Source organism: Heterodontus francisci, chromosome 11 (assembly GCF_036365525.1).
Source record: "Heterodontus francisci isolate sHetFra1 chromosome 11, sHetFra1.hap1, whole genome shotgun sequence".
NCBI classification, from domain to species: domain Eukaryota; kingdom Metazoa; phylum Chordata; class Chondrichthyes; order Heterodontiformes; family Heterodontidae; genus Heterodontus; species Heterodontus francisci.
Window position 1 is genome coordinate 43,064,159 of NC_090381.1, and position 18,903 is coordinate 43,083,061.

At 43.8% G+C, this 18,903-nt stretch overlaps 1 protein-coding gene across 11 annotated transcripts in view; it reads left to right on the forward strand.

Moving 5' to 3' along the window:
• The window catches only part of LOC137375220 (beta-galactoside alpha-2,6-sialyltransferase 1-like), a 152,586-nt gene that overhangs the window by 100,230 nt on the left and 33,453 nt on the right, over positions 1 to 18,903 (forward strand). For 10 of the 11 annotated variants that reach the window (XM_068042044.1, XM_068042055.1, XM_068042050.1 and 7 more), the window contains one exon: positions 5,988 to 6,859. In XM_068042044.1, coding sequence (XP_067898145.1) covers positions 6,037 to 6,859 — 823 coding nt within the window. In that variant the 5' untranslated portion in view covers positions 5,988 to 6,036. Of the gene's footprint in view, positions 1 to 3,231; positions 3,313 to 5,987; positions 6,860 to 18,903 lie in introns of all 11 variants that reach the window. The other variant, XM_068042052.1, reaches the window with a different exon arrangement.

Sequence of the window (18,903 nt, forward strand, 5' to 3'; positions counted from 1 at the left end):
GCTAAGGTAATTTGACCCTTCACCTCCACTCTATCCAGGCCCCTCAAAATTTTGTATATTTCAATCAGATCTCCCTCAACCTTCTCTGTTCCAAGGAGAACAACCCGAGCCTATCCAATCTTTCCTCATAGCTGCATTTTTCCAGTCTTGGCAACATCCTCGTAAATCTCCTTTGTACCCTCTCGAGTGCAACTACATCCTTTCTGTAACGAGGTGACCAGAACTGCGCACAGTACTCAAGTTGTGGCCTAACCGATGAGTTATACAGTTCCAGCATAACCTCAATAAAACCTGCATGCAGGATTTTCAGTCATTTAAACAGAGCCGCTCACAGGGAGAACTTTGAGACGTTGCATGGAAACAGCAGAAGGAAATCAGAGAGAAACTGAAAACAACTATATTTCAAAAAGTAGGCAACAGCGGTGAATAGGGAAACACAAAATAGATTAAGGAAAAGTCAGAATGGAAAAGGAGGAGCCTTTTAATAACTCATGATAATTACATTATATTAATAACTTCATACAACTGAATACATTTCTATCTTGACCGACAATGTTTTTCTCTTGCCAGCTTTCTCCTTTTTTCCTTTTCTGAGTGTCATTAATTCTGCCTAAATAGTTGGTGGTGTTGCTGGATCTGGCTAGGACTAAGGAAATACACCAGAACTAAATGTGGGTGAGCACTTTGGGAGTAGTGACCACCATATGAGAAGTTCAGGGCCAGTCTTAGGGAAATTGGCTCACTGGGTGAACTTGTATTTTGGCACCCTTTCTTTGAGTTTACGTGTAGTAGTATTAGTGAAAAGAAACCTCACTTTTAAATGTTTGAACTCCCTTATCTCTGTTATAAACAAAGTCAACTTGCCAATAGATTTACATTCTCTAGGCAAATTTCACTTACGACTAACGAGTAAACAAGTGGCTTATTCTCAGCTACTACATATTGAAATATATATAAAAATCTCCCCTCTCTTGAACAAGGCTCAGTAAAAGTCTGTGCAAACACAGAGGTTATTTCTTTTATTTTATGGATTGATTGGCATATTTAAAAGCTTGCCTGACCTCACCTAGAGCCCACCACCAGCCTTGGTACCTGTGTGTCCACTTGGCAATCTTCATGCTGCACTCAGCATGCTTCCATATGCACTCTGAGACAACCAGACCACTCTGTGCTGCACATGTGGTGACTACACTCCACTCCATCCCAGCCACCGCTCCTTTGCTTTCTCATCTGATCTATATTCCCGATGGGAGCACTGATTGATAACCACGGGCGGAACAATCAAACAGACAGCTCACTCCAGGAACTCCCTATTGAAGGGTTTGGGGGTAGGGAATGAGGGATGCTTTGCTCAATCTGATTGCAGAGCAGTTTGCTGCTCAAACTGCCACTTATAATCTTTGTAAAAAAAATATATTGAATTAGCTTTTTTCTTCAACCATCGTTCAGGATTTCCCACTGTGACATCTTTCAACCCCCCTCCCCTACCCCAACCACAGCACCCTAATCTGTCACCCACCCATAAGGTCGTCCCTGGAGGAGTTTTAAGATCCAACTAGGAAGAGGAAAACATACAGAAGAGGAAAAGTCAGTTCACAAACTAGGACAATAGATTGGACTAGAACAGATAGGAGAAAGATGAGGAGCGAACTAGCAGAGGTGAGGTAGAAGAAGAAATTAGTAAACAGGACAATAGAGCAATAGAGAGATTTTCTTTTAAAAAGGCATTGTAAAGGTACAAGGAAACTACTAGTATTTGTCGAATGCCATAGAAAGATAAAGGTCAGAAACCAATTGTTATGGCCAGGTGAGAAAGAGGTCTAGGGGTTCCCCTTTCACCTGGTCTTACTGTAACAGAGTTTTGTTTTAAACACACTGTTTTAGCTCCCCCTTGGTGAATCCTTGTTCACCGCTTTCCAGTTATAAGGCAAAGAAATGAGCACAAACAGGCTTTCTTAGGTTTAAAGAAGAAAAGTGAAATTTATTAAAACTTAAACTTTAATTCGGTATACGCACATGCAAATAGAGACAGAAAAGAGCAGAAGAAAAATAGTGGAGAGGTTTGAGGCAATCTCTGAAGAGGGGTTTTTGTTACTGTGCTTCGAGCTCGCTGTAGTCCTTGCTTGTAGGTAGATCTTGCTTTTTGTTGGGGCTCAGCATTCTTCTTAAACCTTGTTCATTGTAGGAGACTTTTCTCTCTCGGGGTTCATATGTCTTCAATGGTTTCCGAAGCTGGTGATAGAGAATGAGAGCAGACAGGAGAGAGATGTTCTCAATCTAGGAGTCAGGAACTTTCTGCCAGTTCAAAACTCTGTGGCAAGTTCAAATTCAAAAAAACTCAGTTTGCCCAGCAGATTAGTCATGTGACTAGGGGGTGTGACCACGTCTGTTTGTGTATTCGGCCATCTTAGCAGTCAACCAGGAATGTGAGCTCCTTCACTCTCAACGTCTGGTAATCAAAAGTCCATTGTGGATTAAATTGGAGCAGGGACTGGTTCCTTTGTTCCGGCACTGTCTACTCGTATGCAAAAAATGTCTTTCCAGCCAGGGGCTTAGCAACCACTTGTAATAGACCTTCTTTACTTCCCAGCAACAATTTTAAAATTTAATGTCCATGTGGCAAAATTAATGTGCCTCATGCTTGGCAGGTGGGGGCCTACATGGCACCAGTTAATGAAGAATGTTAAATACTATAAGAATGATTTAGAATAAAAAGCTACAGGAGTTGATGAGAAAATAAGAAAAAATGTTGAATGGCGGTGATCTTCCACAGGCAGACGGCCCATCGTGGAGCCACTGCGATATTTAGCGCGGTGGCTCATTTACACGGCCAGGGCGGTCGGCCCGTCCCTGATGACATAGAGGGGGCAGGCGCTCCATCCCCAGCAATGGTGTCCGGCACCACTGCGCAGGCGCTGGTGCCATTTTAAAAGGTCTTCCAGCCCTTCAGTTTAATTTAAATTTTTAAAGTTACAGCAATTTAAAAATTAAAGTGAGAAATTTAATTAAAGTTTCAATCCCATCTCCCACCCCCCCCAATGACTAAACAGCTTATTAATTTCCCCCTCCCCCCAAAAAAACTAACTTTGTGATCCCGACCTTGCCCCCTCCCCCAAGTTTATAACCTTTTACCTTCAACCCTTTCCCATCATCACTTCTACCAAATGTAAGAGTTTTCCCCGCTTCCCATCCCATGCCCTGAAAACTTACCTGCTCCTCCCTCCCAACCAGTTTTCCACGGTCGGAGATCCGAAGGTGCGGGAGTTCTGGCAACCGGCCGGAATTTCGCAGTGGGACAGCCGTCACAACGAGGCAAGTATTAATTAATTCATTTAAATAGATTAACATATTTTAATTACATTCCCGGTGCTGAGCGGCTTGTGGGGGGGGGGGGGGGGGGGGTGGGTGGGTGCGTGGGTGCCACCACGAGGCCTCGCCGCCACTGGTAATTTGTGCAGGACCTTCCCGGTGTCGGGGCTCGTGGTGGGCTTCTCCTGGAGATATTTTCTGGACCCCCCCACCACGACTCCCGACGTCGGGGGCTGGTAATATCTAGCCCTACGAGTGGGATAAGGAAAGCTAAGAGAGGGTCAGAGGAAAAACTTGAAAAAACCTGAAATAGGTAAGGTATTCTGCAAGTGTATCAGTGAAACAATTATTAAAAGTAAGGTTGAACCCTTGAGTAACGAGAATTGACAACTTATAGATGATGATCAAAAAAATGAAAGTAATAAGTATTTTGCCTCGATCTTTACTAAAGAGGATATTGGAAAAGAAGGGAATCCTGAAGTGGTTGAGAGTGATGTATGATAATTCTGAAGGATATAAAGGAAAATTTTAGATAGGTTAATTAGGCTAAAGGCAAATACAGACAAATTCAAAACCAGATGATATAATGAAAATAGTATTGTAGTGTTTGAATCAACAAAACAAAGCAGCGTTTCATATGAGAGCAGTGAGGGGAAGCAGTCCTACCAGAGGCGTGTAACTTTGGTGGAAGAACGCAAATAGATCATGAAAGGTGCATGTAGTCGAAACAGGACAATAATCTGCAGCAGATCTCCCTCAGAATAGAAGATGAACGATTACAGAGACCCTTTAACTTCCAGAGCATCGACTCCCATAAAGTGTTTCATGTCTGGAGGGAGAGTGTGGAGCAGTCATACTATTAATTATATATTTCCATTAAATGGGTATCTCAGAACCTTTTCCAAAATTGTCTGTTTTTCTTTGTTCTCCGGATGTAGTTTCACCATCTGTTATGGACGGGGGAGATGGTGTAGACGACTTCCGCTTTTCACATCTCAACTGACCATAGACAGTGTTTTAAAAAATACTGTTCCAGTCCCTGAGTGTTTTAGAGGTCAAATAAACAGACAAATTACAGGTTTTCACTTGGGTTAAAAGAAAGATAAATTATATATTAAACAATAGCCAAAAATATTTGGAACCTGACCCACTCACACATGCACACTCATGCATGTACACAGGAAAAGATAGAGGTTAGAGGATAGCATGCATTTAAGTCTGATTGTGGCAAAAAGAGTTCACTTTGAAGCCTTCTTAGTTTTCCAGGAGCAATTTTAAAATGGTGCAGGCCCAGTGTTACTTTTCTTGGTTCACTGAAGTATTGCAGACTCCTCTGGTTAAGAATCCGTCAAAGGCAGTGGTGAGAATCCTGTTACAATTTCTCAGGTGGGGAGTTTTCAAGGTCATCTTGCACTCTTTGCCTCTGTGGTTTAAAGATATTAATCTTGGTGTCAAGTATGAGGGAGTCGTGTTACATGAAACAGAATGGAGACATTGGCCGGAATTTTACACTACCCCAAAGAGCCAGATGGTGGCGGGCGTGGTGTAAAATGGAGCGGGAAGCTTCGGGAGGCCTTCCCGACTGCTCCCGCCTCTGCCCCACTATACGTAGGGCAGGCAAAAAATGGGCTGCCCTTCCCAGGCCAGTCAAGGCCCTTAAGTTGCCAATTAACGGCCACTCAAGGGCCTTCACCCGCCTCCACATGGATTTTACGCATGGCAAACGGGCATCCTGGAGCCAGGAAAGGCTGCCCGGGAAAAGCTGGAGGCCTCTCAGCGCACCAGGGGTGGGCCCTGACAGTCGGGCACAGGATGCCCGATTGAGGGCCGCCCCCACTTCCCCAACCACCCCCAGGACCCAAGACGCCCCTCCTTCCCCCCAAATGACCACCCTTGCCTCGCCGGGGCCTGACCGATTACCCCCGGCGAGGCAACCCAAACTCACCTGGATTCCTGGCTCCATGTCCTCGGCTGGGCTGCAGCCCCAGCAGTGACCACCGCTCCCAGTGGCGCTGCTGCGACTAAGAGCTGCTGGCCCGCTGATTGGCCGGCAGCTCAATGAGGTGGGACTTCCTCCCTCAAGCAGGTGGAAGTCCCGCCTCGGAACAATTAAAGCCTGGGGACCCATAAAATGCGGGACAGATCCCCAGGCTAGGCGGAAGCGGGTTCGCCACCGACTATTATGTCGATGGCCAGCTCCCATCCACCCAACGTAAAATCCAGCCCATTGTATCTTGATGTGTTGCTCAACTATCCTTTCCCTCCTGAAGATTTTTAAACAGTCTCATTATTTTGTCATTTTTGTTCTTAAATAAAGGCAGATTATTAAAGAAAATTGAGCATTTTTTTTGTTGCGAACTGTCAGTTTCATGTTTTTCCCCCTCTTTCACCTGTCTGTGTTAACAATGTACCCAGAACCTTCAAGACTCAGAGGGCAGTGTGCTATCAATTGAGCCAAACTGATATAACAAATGTTTTGTCACTTCCTCTATAAACAGATGTGCCAATTTCTCTGAAGGCTCTTTAATCTTGGTGTTGGTGTGATATCCCTGCCACATGTTCCAAAGCACAGGTTTCATGCAGCCAGCTGCAAGCTAATGTCAAACTGCCAGGGCTTGTTAAGATGGGCAGCTGAAACGAACAGATAGAATTAAGTATGTGACTTGTTTTGTTCGCAGGTTTTGTACACCATCCAACAAGTGATAATCTGAACTTAACTGGATAAATATGGCTCGATATAGACTTGGGACCATGAAGAAGGTATGCTTGTTCGCAAGTATCATGCTCTTCTGCCTCTACGCTGTATTCTATAAGATGTGCTTTCAGAAAGGAAACCTGTTGCTCAAAAATAGATCAAACAACACAGAGACCAAGAGGCTGCAATATAATTTGATTCAGTGTACTCTACAAGAGATATTGGAAGGTAAGGAGGATGTAGATAAGTCAAATCATGAATATATCGCCCAAGATGGTTCTTGGAAAACCTTTGAGGCAGCACAAAATGATCAGTTCAGTTCTGGAACTATTTTGAAGCGAAATAACAGCAGGATAAAAGGGTCCAGCAAATCTGAAATTGCTGTCTTAAAGAATCTTCTGCCCGCATCTGTGGTTACCAGGAATTTATCCAGGATCAGACAACTAAAGCAACCATTAATTGATTCCAACACATCAGAAAAATCCACAAAGATAAAGCACGTGTTTAAAAAACAATGGAATTCATGGACGATTTGGAATGAAGACAGCTCTTCAAACAACCTCAGCCGCCGTCTACAGACAGTGAAAAACAATTACGCCTCGCTAAATAAGTATGCTGTGAAATTCACCGGAACAAGGAAGTCAAAGAAGCTCAGCAGCAAAGAACTGTTATGTGAACTGAAACAGAGAGTCCAAGTGGTGTCCATTCAGTTTGGAGATGAGCCCTTCACGACATCTGACTGGCGGGCGTCCATACCAAACAAAAATCTTACCCAGGCACTTGGACCATTCACGACATGTGCTGTCGTTGCATCAGCTGGCTCTATCCTCCGATCGAGGCTGGGAGAGGAAATAGGTGAGTTTCACACAAAACATCTGACCATAGAGATTCAATGTTAATGTTTTGTGAAGTTTTCTTTTCCACTAGAAAAATAAACTGTAAAGACTGAAAACTAGCAACTAGGAAGACAAGGTAAAGACTGTCTAAAGACTATTCTGCTGAGATATTGATTAACTGTGAATGTCAGCAGATTAGCACATGCTTGGGGTTACAGAAAGAGACACTTTTTATTTTCTAACTCGGGTATTCAGGGGGTGGAAATCATAACAAAGTGTCCTGCAAGTTGGGGCTTTTGTTTTCTCAGGTCAGTACTGTTAGAGAAGACATTAGTATGATTATGAAGCAGGGGCTCTCAAGGACAAATAACACTCACCAGACTTGCTAGGCTGAATTTTCCTGCCCCATTGGCAATGAGCGGGGAGGTGGAAGGGCTGGCAAAATGGCGGGGGAAGGCGTCAGGTGGGGATCTCCACATCTTCCTATCACCATGACGTATTGCCAATGGCAGGAAAGTTGACGGCTCAGCTGTGTGCCTGATGGCCAATTGAACCACTTTAGTGGCCAATTAAGGGCCACTTCCCACTTATGCCCCTGTCGGGAGAGCCCGCTGCTGCATGAGAAGACCACCCAGTGAAAGCTAGTGGCCTCCCAGCAGGCTCTGTGGGTGGGGGGCCCTTCGCGATAGGCACTCCTTGGCCCATGAAGGGGTCCTCTGGCAGCAATGGCACCACAGGTGCTCCACGACTCCCCCAATCACCAATGTCCTCCAATCAACCTCAATTCTGAAGATGCCCCGCCATTGAGGTGCCCTTTCCCTGAAGCTGCAGCAATGGGCACCGCTAGCGGTGATGCTGCCCTCTGATTGGGCCAGCAGCTCACGGGGGCGGGATGGCAGCCCCAGCGGTAGCCTGTTAATTGGCTGCCACTGGCAAGATGCTGCCTGCCAAAGCGGGTTTGTCTCCTGCTTTCGGCCCTGATGGTGGGATATGCCGGTATGCGGCAAAATTCAGACCGTTGTGGTCCCACAGGTGCTATTGATGCCATGGAATTGCAACACATTATGTTAATCGATTGGGTGGTCATGTGTCAATGTTTTCCAGCAATCTGAGTTCATGCCTGAGGGGGGAGAGATATGTGGATGATTACATTATGCTTCTAAGGCTAAGTTCAATGTTTCCTCATCGAATCTAGTTGCCAGGATTTAGGGCTTGTCTATCAGGGATGTAAAACGACATTTTTTGTGTTTGGCTTCAAGGACTCAGCAGTTTGTTGAGTCAAAAGCTGAAACCTGATTGCAATCCTGCTACTAGTCCGAATGCATCGACTTCTCTCTCTCTCCCTGTTTATACGATCGTCAGTTTTTGACATGTTTGCATGTCTGTTCCTGCAAGGATTAGATATGGATCTCTCATATTCTCATCTCTGGATAAGATCGACTGTCAGAAAACATTGACAGATGCTCAGCCACTAGATTGATGGGTTAGAAAGGGACCAGAGCACCCAAACTGTTGTGGCTTTAGTCATTTGCCCATTATCCATTATTTGGGAGATGACATTTTATTGAGAGTTTGAAAATGGTTTATAAAAACATAGGATGATAGCTTGTTACTCTGTGTCTATATATTCCTTTTTTTTTAACAATTAAAGAGTCACACTAACACAGAACTGAAACAAACTCAAGTAACTTGAGCATTTGCAAGTTAAACTGAAGAGGCCCAATTCAGGTCACTTGAACTTAAAAATGGTCTCTGCAATTTCCATGAAAAATTCTGATTCAGTTCTTGCAGCTTTATGTCGAGTCTTTCTCTAAATGGGAGGTTTGCCCAGCAGTAGCTAATTGGTGCGTATATATTGAGAAACAGTTGCACTTCATGTTGCTTGTTTATGCGAGGGAGTTCTGCACTATGTCATTGCACAATACACAATACTTAGATTTTCGAGGACCAAACTGGGAGTGAGTTGAATCCTCTGTTGGGCTTTCAGTCCACTTGCTGAAAGTAATCCAATATTACTTCAGTTCCACACTAGTTACATATCAAGTCTACGCCTAATCTTGTTGTGAGTCATATTTAAATTCAACTAGAATTAATTTGCCACAACTTCAGAAGAACAAAAATGAATGCTGTTTTAAAAGAAACAAAAAGAAAACAATTTTTTAAATTGGTACTGCAGTGGGCTTAACACTTCCGAGTTGTTACTTCCAGCTACTGAAACAGTAGTGCCCATAAGGGTCTGTGCAAATCCTACAAGAAGAAATGTATAATGTGCTAGATTGAATTGATATTGTAATCAATAAACAGCAGAAACTGAACTTGCATTAACGTAAATTTTCTAGTTCTGTTTGGAGAGGCAAATTTCAAACTCAGTAACTCCTAACTGCTTACTAGCTTCTGCTGGATCCTTATAAAGTGCATTTGGTGGAGTGGATTTTCGTATATAGCATTAATCAGGCAAATGAAGGGTCAGGTCTGCACTATCACAGAGACGGCATGGGGCCTGAGCCATTTTTGTGATCGGGTCTCATTGGTGAGCTGCCAATGCAAAGTGTACTGTTTACAGGCAGCTTGCCAATCTGGGGGGATGGGCAGGAAATCTGACCAGATGGCCTATTTGGCAGCAGTTTCTTAAAAGGGGAGGGCTGGAAGCATCGGGAATGAAAGTGAGCAACAGTTTACGGTGGCAGGTAAAATTTTTGCAGAGTCTACAGCAGCAAGGAGATCGAATAATGGAAGTCTTTCAGACTTTTAGCACACATGGCACTGCATTAACTGCTTCCAGTTCTCCGTTACTGCAGCTAAAAATGCCTCAGTTGAAAATGACCACCTGCTGATGTCTACCACTTCTGTTTGGTGGGCAGAAGTTGGAACCAACAGTAGCATTGCAGGCAGATGTGAAAATGCTGTTGAGGGGTTGTAGCTAATTTGCAAATGGGACTCTAGGGGGAGGTACTACACCACACTGATAGCAAATTGCAGCTCCAAGTTGGAACTTTCTCAATACCCTGCCTCAAAAAGGATCTAGGTTCATTAGAAGAGTAACTATGGTGATTTAGGGACTCAGTTAGACTCAAACCTAGAATAAAATTAGTGTTCTTAGAAATAAAGCAATGATATTAAAGTCATGTGTGGACTCTAGCTGGGTCAGTTAACTCTTATTCAGTCTGTGGGTCCAGGTAAAATTCAGCCTCCCTGGCCCAAACTGTTTTTCAAAGTTTTTAATCTCTCATCACTGAAATGAATGCCTTCTATTCGAGTATTACAACTGCTTAAATATCCAGAGACATTATATTAATGCAGTCTTACCCCCTAAAGTATAAAAATAATTGAAATACTCTTAACAAGAATTTTTAATAAAATAACTTTTCCCCACATCTTGGCCATTGTTAGGGCAATACATTTTCAGTGCCTACTCTAGTGGTGTTGATTCCGTGTCTCAATCAAGTCCTTGTAAATTAACCTTAATAAAATCACCAAAATTAATCAAGGTCAACCAAGATCGAGGCCATACTGACTCCTTTGTCAGACACCAATGTGCACACTTGTATAAATCAGACTATCAGTCCATGTACAATTGGTGAGCTAGTGAGATTTCCCTTCCGATTTTAGTCAGTAAAATTCAAATTAAGGTGTTGCATGAAATTTGTCGTTTCTGAACTTGAAAGATCATAAAACTTGATTTTTTAAAAATCAATGAAAATAGTCCTGCTTTGTTCATTATCTATCTGTTCTATTGACATGATTTTAACTTAATTTCTTTTCCTGGCTAATATAAAAAAATGTATTTATTGTTTCTTGCTTTCTATTTCGAAAAGTCTGACGTACTTTGCTTACACATTTTATTTTCTTTCTGGTCTGCTGTGTCTGTTTGCAAGTTGGGATCAGTTGTTTAAAAAAACGCTTTGATTGGCTGAAAGGCCAGGTTTTCAGCCAATCAAGTAGCAAAGCTGTAAAGTTTGATTTGGTAGTGACATGGACCATATCGTACCAAATTGAGACATGCATAGACACATTAAAATAGGAAGGACTGCGGATGGACAAGTTTACCGAGCAGTGAAGTCCAATTTCGCCCAGACAGATAATCTTGTTCGTAGTTTCCTGATGATTACGTTTTCCCCCTTTTGAAACTGCCTAAATTCCATAAAAAGATCTCTCCATCTGCCAGCTGGAGTTGATATGAAGGAAGCAAATTCACCACTATGCTAAGACCCATTGCAAGTTCCTGCTATGGCAGGTGCTCCTGTCATCTGTGGTGTGAACCTTTTGAAAATATTAAAGTTCAAATGAAAGTTTTGTGGTTTAAGAGCCATTCATTGACCTGCTATAGTTGCATCATAAATAATCCCATTGTGTGCATTTCTGTTCAAATTGAATCATGCCCCTGATTATTCATTTTACCTTATGACCCAGCTCTTTGAAATCCCACCATTTGTCATTAATTCTAAATTAATTAAGGACATGAATCTAGTGTCTTTTTAGTCTGTGTGGCTCAGAAATGGAGACTTTGAGGTAATTTTAAGCTCCATAAACAGGTGGGTTTGGGTCAATGGGATGTTAAAACTGAATGAAAATCTCTAATAGAAACCCAGCCTGCCTTGAACCTGCTCACTTCTGGTTTTAACGTAGGTAGGGTAGGTGGGTCAGGAGAAACCAACCCACTCCTGGGACAAAAACAAGAAATGCTGGAATCACTCAGCATCTGTGGAAAGAGAAGCAGAGTTAACGTTTCAGGTCAGTGACCCTTCTTCGGAACTGGAGGGCCACTCCTGGGAGGTGCATTGCTCAATTAAATATATTAGTGAGACCATGTGCCTTATATTTTATCTGTCGTCCAGCTTTAATGCTGGCCAGGCAGGTTTCTTGGGCCCCAGGATATCCATCAAAAAGGGGAAGACTCCTATATGGAATTGCTTTTCTAGCATTGCTTGTAGGGAGTGCTTCACCTGCCCACCTGGGCCCACAAGCTAGCCTTGTCTTCCCACTGTGATCAGATCACGCCCTGTGATCATTGACCCCCATCCCCCGTGACTTTGGACTCCCCTCGCAATTATTGACCCTCCCGACCCCTCATTCTATCTTGTTCACCCGCTGTTCCCATTCAAACCACGCTGTACTTCCCCTCTAAACCAGCAAGGCATCTGAAAGTACTAGTCCTCTTCTGGCCATCTTGAACCATTAATCCAACTTCATCAATATCATCTCTTTCTAATTGTTGCTAAGATTCCCATTTCTTTGAAACCTGAAACAATCACTTTATTCATTCTCAAATTTGTAATTCTGTTGTGGTATTTCAAATTTGGGAACGAAGTGCAAAAAGCTTTTGGGACTAACGTTTCTTCGGCCCATGTTGATTCTTTTTCTTTCCACACATCTTATTTCCATTTGTTTCTTTGTATGAGGCTCAACATCCATTCCATGTTCTTCCCGCTCCTGCCTCCATGTTTTCATCCTCCCCAATCTCGAGTGGCATTAAAATTTTTCGGTCCCTCTTGGATGACGCACTTGCAGTGAGGGACATTTAGGGAATGCTGAACACAGCCTGTTATCAATAGTCATTGAAGGACTGTTAGTCCTTCATCAGTTCCGATGAAGGGTCACTGACCCGAAACGTTAACTCTGCTTCTCTTTCCACAGATGCTGCCTGAGTGGTTTCAGCATTTCTTGTTTTTATTTCAGATTTCCAGCATCCGCAGTATTTTGCTTTTATATATTATATTATATATGACTGTTAGTTTATAGTTTATGTTAGGTTTATGTTTCAGCTCTGTGCTGATTGCTGCTCATTGAGTGGAGAGTTACATTGGGAATGAATTTGTATTTAGCACAAAGCACAAAATGGCCAATGGCGAACCGGCTACCCATTTTGCACTGCGCCCGATGAGAAGAGATTCAGGTTGCCAGTTCACTGTCGCCTGTTATTAGTTTCACTTCGATTATCTCATGGGTGGGAAATTCTGAGATGGGCTCCGTTATTTGTGAGTACATTCACTGTCTGGATCAGACACAAGCTGAATCCTAGACTTCACTGAATTGGAAAGTTAGCAGACTTTAGATCCTTAAAGCTGACATTGATTTGAGTGTTGCAGGTGGTACTCAAACTGTTTCTACAGGTTATTCTATTTTAAAAAGTAACTATTGTAGCTAAACTTTCCATCCTTTGCATCTAATGATCTCCTGTTCCAGCACTGATAATTTCCCTTGTCATATTAATTCTTGCTTTTTAAAAAAAAAATCATTTGTCTTGCTGGCTCTGGGTTTGATTTTGTCAAATGGAGAAAAATATAGAGTATAAAAACTAGAAATGCTGGAAACGCTCAGCAGGTCTGGCAGCATCTGTGGAGAGGGAAGCAGAGTTAACGTTTCAGGTCAGTGACCCTTCTTCAGAATTGGCAAATATTAGAAATGTAAAAGGTTATAAGCAAGTAAAGTGGGGGTGGGGCAAGAGATAACAAAGGAGAAGGTGTAGATAGGACAAGGTCACAGAATAGGGGCGGCGCAGTGGTTAGCACCGCAGCCTCACAGCTCCAGTGACCCGGATTCAATTCTGGGTACTGCCTGTGCGGAGTTTGCAAGTTCTCCCTGTGACCACGTGGGTTTCCGCCGGGTGCTCCGGTTTCCTCCCACAGCCAAAAACTTGCAGGTTGGTAGGTAAATTGGCCATTGTAAATTGCCCATAGTGTAGGTATGTTGTAGGGGAATTGAGGGAAGGTGGGGCTAGGGTAGGAATATGGGATTAATGTAGGATTAGTATAAATGGGTGGTTGATGGTCGGCACAGAATTGGTGGGCCAAAGGGCCTGTTTCAGTGCTGTATCTCTAAATAAATAAGATAAATAAAAAAATAAATAGCTGACCAGAAGGTCATGGAGCAAAGATATGTTAATGGTGTGTTGAAAGACAAAGCATTAGTACAGAAAGGGTGTTAATGGACTGAAAATTGAACAGTCACAAGAAAAATATAGTTTTGTTAAGAGGAAAAATTGCAGGAAGTGCAATGAAGCTGGTCTCTGGGCTTGCTAGCGAGGGTGAGTGATTTGTTATCAGTCACAAATTGGTGATAGCAGTGTCCTTGGATATTTTACTGTTGCGCTCAGGCACTAAACTGCATCACATTCAGGATGTTTTGCAAGATGCCAAATCACTTCACTTAGCTATATTTTACAGGGATGATGTTCGGTTGAGATTTTAATGGAAGTAGCTGTAACAAACAGGAGGCTAAATTTTCATTCTCACCACATGATCAGTAATCTGTTGGAGCAGTTTGGCCGCCTGATACAGAACATGTTCGATTTACATTCCATCGAGTATGGCCATAAGTAAGGTTTCTGCCATACTTGTGCAAAAGGAATATTGTCAAATTGGGAGCAGCTCGTAGGAATTTTCCCAGCCGACAGGAACTTGCAAAATTCACCTTGTAAAATGATCTTTCTGTGTCTTTGAGTGCCTTCATTAATGTTTTTAAACAAAAGCCTCTTTCAAAAAGCCTTAGCTTGAAATCAATATGTTAACTAGCAGTTATTGTACTGACAGCTTGAAGGAGATGCCTCAGGATTTTCTCACTGCTCTTTGTCCTGAAACAGGATTTTTTGACTTTTTTTTAACTGCAGAGGAAGTCAGAAAGAAAGCAGCTGTCTTTTCTTTTGCTTATACATGGCAAAGAAAAAAAACAAAGAATTTATTTTCCACTAGTAGCGGGCTCTTCATTTGGCTTCACTATAGTTAAGAATTTCTCTCTCTTCAGCTGAATGAGCACTCAGGTGTAATGGGATAAGAAATATGCTGGGAAGTTCTTCGGGTTCTCTCAATTGGCCGAACTTTGTCACACTTCCGATGGAAACCCCAGATACCACCTCATGAATAGGGTTTCCACCAATCCTCCGTTGAAGTTACAGTGTCTGATAGGAAGAATATACAGAGGAAATTCTTGACCATCATTTTTGAGGCAAGTCTGTAATTTTTCTGAGTGATACTAAGCAGTGCTTGTATATGTGTGAGAGAGTGAGTGTGAGATGTTTCACTTTACTCACCAGTGCATTCCTGACCCGTACTTATCTCCAGCCTTTCTGCTTCAGCACAGCAACCAACCTGTAGCAGCAGAATAATATATAGTGTTTCAGATGTACAACACTCCTGGGTGCAACATAGTGTCAGCACCGCACACACACAGTTCCAATTCAGCCCGTGCCGGACACCGTTTTGGTGAGGGTTTAGCACAGCCATGAGGAGCATGTGCTGGAAGTAAGCCGAGTAGGCAGATTGTGACATCAGTCAGTGTGTAACTCTGATGCCAACTGGGCCATTTTCAACCTGAAAGTTCCAGCTATCAAAATGTGTTCAGCACTGGCTCACCAGTGCTATTTAAATGAATCATCAACTACTTTCAGAGTAGTTGCTGTTTGATCGGCTCTGGCAGAGTATGTAGAAGTGCTGCAAGTTTTCTACTGCTATTTAAGTTTGTAAAGTCAACAGGCAGTGGTGTTGCACGTGGTGAAGATCTTCATTCTGACTTTTGGAGTTCTGCTTAGTCAGACCATTTGCTTCTAGCCATGGGTGCTGTAGTTACCATCGCCCTTAGCCTGCAGCATGACAGGGAGATTGAGCGGAGGCAGCAGAGAGGAGGACAACACAAACAAGAAATGCTGGAGATACTCAGCCGGTCTGTCAGCATCTATGGAAAGAGAAGCAGAGTTAATGTTTCAGGCCAGTGACTCTTCATCAGAGAGGAGAACAAGTTGGTCACAGAGGGAAGAGGAGTGGGGGGAGTAGGGCTTTCAGTTGGAGATCTTATCCACACAAAGTCTTCAGGGAGCACTTCTCTTACCTGAACCTTACCGAGGAATGGTGTATGCAACATCTCTGCTTTATGAAGGGTGTGCTTATTGAAAGCACCTCTTCCAGGCAGACCTGCAGCCTCAGAGCAGGGTATGGATGGCTCTGCCAGTGGCTGTGAAGGTGTCGGGATTCTTTCAAACGGCATCTATAACAACATCCTCACAACATTTAAGAAGTATTTAGATGAGCACTTGAAACGCCATAGCATACAAGGCTACGGGCCAAGTGCAGGATTAGATTGGATGGGTGCTTGATGGTCGGTGCAGACGTGTTGGGCCGAAGGGCCTGTTTCTGTGCTGCATAACTCTATGACTCTAGGTGCTAGTTTCCCATCCACTGCTGTATAAGAGAGGTCATTTGTGTTCTGTTTGCTTGGAGAAGGGAGTACCTTACGTTTTCTCTGAGCAGAGAGAAGCAGGAAGAGCGTGCATGTGGCTTCACCAGGATAGCAGTTTCCCGATGGTGCAGGTGCCATTGACTGCGCACACTTGGCTTTGCAAGCGCTGCGTTTAAATGCAGAGATGTGCCCCAAATGCAAAGGGCTCCACTCCCTGAATGTGCAGTTCAGCACATCACGCAGGTGAACACCTGGTATCCTGGCAGTAGGCATGATGCCATTATTTTGCGCTGGTCTGCTGTGCCATCAGTATTTGAGCCACCACATTAAACCAGAGGGTGGCTACTGGGTGACGAGAGCTATCTTCTGACCACCTAGCTCATGACTGTGGTGTACAACCCACACAGATGTGGGCAGCATGCGTATAATCAGAGCCATGCTGACACTTGGAAAGGCATCGAACAGACTATTGGGGTACTCAAGCAGCAATTCCGCTGGCTGGACTGCTCAGGAGGTGCCCTGCATTACTCGCCAGAGTGTTGTGGTCTGCTGCATTCTGCACATCCTCACCATCATGAGGGCATAGCCCTTGCCACCAGATATACAGAGAGCAGCTGAGAATGAGGAGGTGGAAGAGGAGGCAACCAACACATCCCCTTTCTGGCCGAGCTGCCTGTGATCGACTCATCTGACACTGGTACCAGTGGACGCAACCCCAATTCTCCATTCAACAACATTCTGACACCTTACCTCCCCTTTGCTGGAGACCATCACAGTGGCCTCTTGGTCACAGTGCTGGAATAAAAACCACCACAAAGTAACCATGCCAAACCAACTTCACCAAACAAGCCATCCAATCTTCCAGATAAAAGTCAACTAATTACCCTTCCTTTAGTGCATGTCTTCCATATGCCTTTGTGTGTCCTAGTGCTCCTGTACAGCGTGGCTGAAGGAAGGTTGCTGACTTTCAGCGGGGGACACTGCAGATGGCGTTGCGGGATGACAACCTTGAGCACATCTTGGAAAATTTTCCAGATATGTCCTTGTCATGCAGGCTCCCACCTGCTAAGAATGAGGCATATTAATTTTGTCATATGAAGATTGATTTTAAACTTGCTGGGAAGTAGAGAAGGCCTATTACAAGGGCTGCCACAGATCGTGCTTGTGGAGACAAAGGACCATTCTGGACGCATTCAACCCACAATAGATTTTGATCACCAGACATTGAAGATGTAAGGAAGAGCATTCCAGAGACTGCTAAGGTGATACAATCCACAAAAGCCAGGACTGGGTAAGTCAGCTGGTCACATGACTAATTAGCTGGTCCAGGGGTTTTTGAACTAGCCAGAGAGTTTATTGAACTGAAGAAAAAGACTGTTTGCTCCTGGAGTGAGAAGACCTCTCCTGTCTGCTCCCATCTCTTTCTCACAAGCCACTGGAGCCACTAAGGACACATGAACCTCAAGAGAGTAAAATCTCCTACATCGAACAAGATTTAAGAAGAATACTGAGCCCCAATGAAAAGCAAGACCTACCTATAATCAAGGACTCTACAGCGAGCTCAAAGAACAGTAACCAAAACCATCTTCAGGTATTGCCTCAAACTTTTCCACTTTGTATCTTCTGCTCTTTTCTGTCTCTATCTGCATGTGTGTATCGCATATACATGCTAGCATAGGCGCATCGCATATCCGTAGGTGTTAAACGAATTAGAGTTTAAGTTTAATAAAGTTCAACCTTTTTTTTCTTTAAACCTTAGAAAACCTGTTTGGCTAGTTTCTTTGCCTTACAATTGGAAGTAAGTGAATAAGGATTCACTAAGGGCAGCTAAAAAAACAGTGTGTTTAAAATTAAACCATGTTATGGTAAAACCAGGTGAAGGCTGAGAGGGAACTCTAGACCCCTTTCTCACCTGGTCATAAAAGTCCTGTACACAAAAAGCAGGACAAATCCAACCCAGCCAATTACCACCCCATCAGTCTACTCTTGATTACAGTAAAGTGTTGGAAGGTGTCATTGACAGTGCTATCAAGCAGCACTTGCTTAGCAATAACCTGCTCACTGACGCTCTGTTTGGATTCCGCCAGGACTGCTCAGCTCCTGATCTTATTACAGCCTTAGTTCAAACATGGACAAAAGAGCTGAATTCAAGAGGTGAGGTGAGAGTGACTGCCCTTGACTTCAAGGCAGCATTTGACTGAGTATGGCATCAAGGAGCCCTAGCAAATTGGAGTCAATGGGAATCGAGGGAAAACTCTCCGCTGGTTGGAGTTATACTTAGCACAAAGGAAGATGGTTGTGGTTGTTGGAGGTCAATCATCTCAGCTCCAGGATATCACTGCAGGTGTTCCTCAGGGAGATGTCCTAGGCCCAACCATCTTCAGCTGCTTCATCAATGACCTTCCTTCAATCATAGGGTCAGAGGCACAAATCAGGAGTGTGATGGAATACTCTCCATTTGGCTGGATGGGTTCAGCTCCAATAACACTCAAAGAAGCTCAACGCCATGCAGGACAAAACAGCCCGCTTAATTGGCACCCCATTCACAACCTTCAACATTCACTCCTTCCACCACTGACACACAGTGGCAGCAGTGTGTACCATCTACAAGATACACTGCAGCAACTCAATGAGGCACATTAGACAGCTCCTTCCAAACCCGTGACCTCTGCCACCTAGAAGGACAAGGGCAGCAAATGCATGGGAACACCACCACCTGCAAGTTTGCCTCCAAGCCTCACAACATCCTAACTTGGAACTATATCGCCGTTCCTTCATTGTTGATGGGTCAAAATCCTGGAACTCCCTTCCTTACAGCGCTGCAGGTGTACCTACACCACATGGACTGCAGCGCTTCAAGAAGGCAGCTCACCACCACCTTTCTCAAGGGCAATT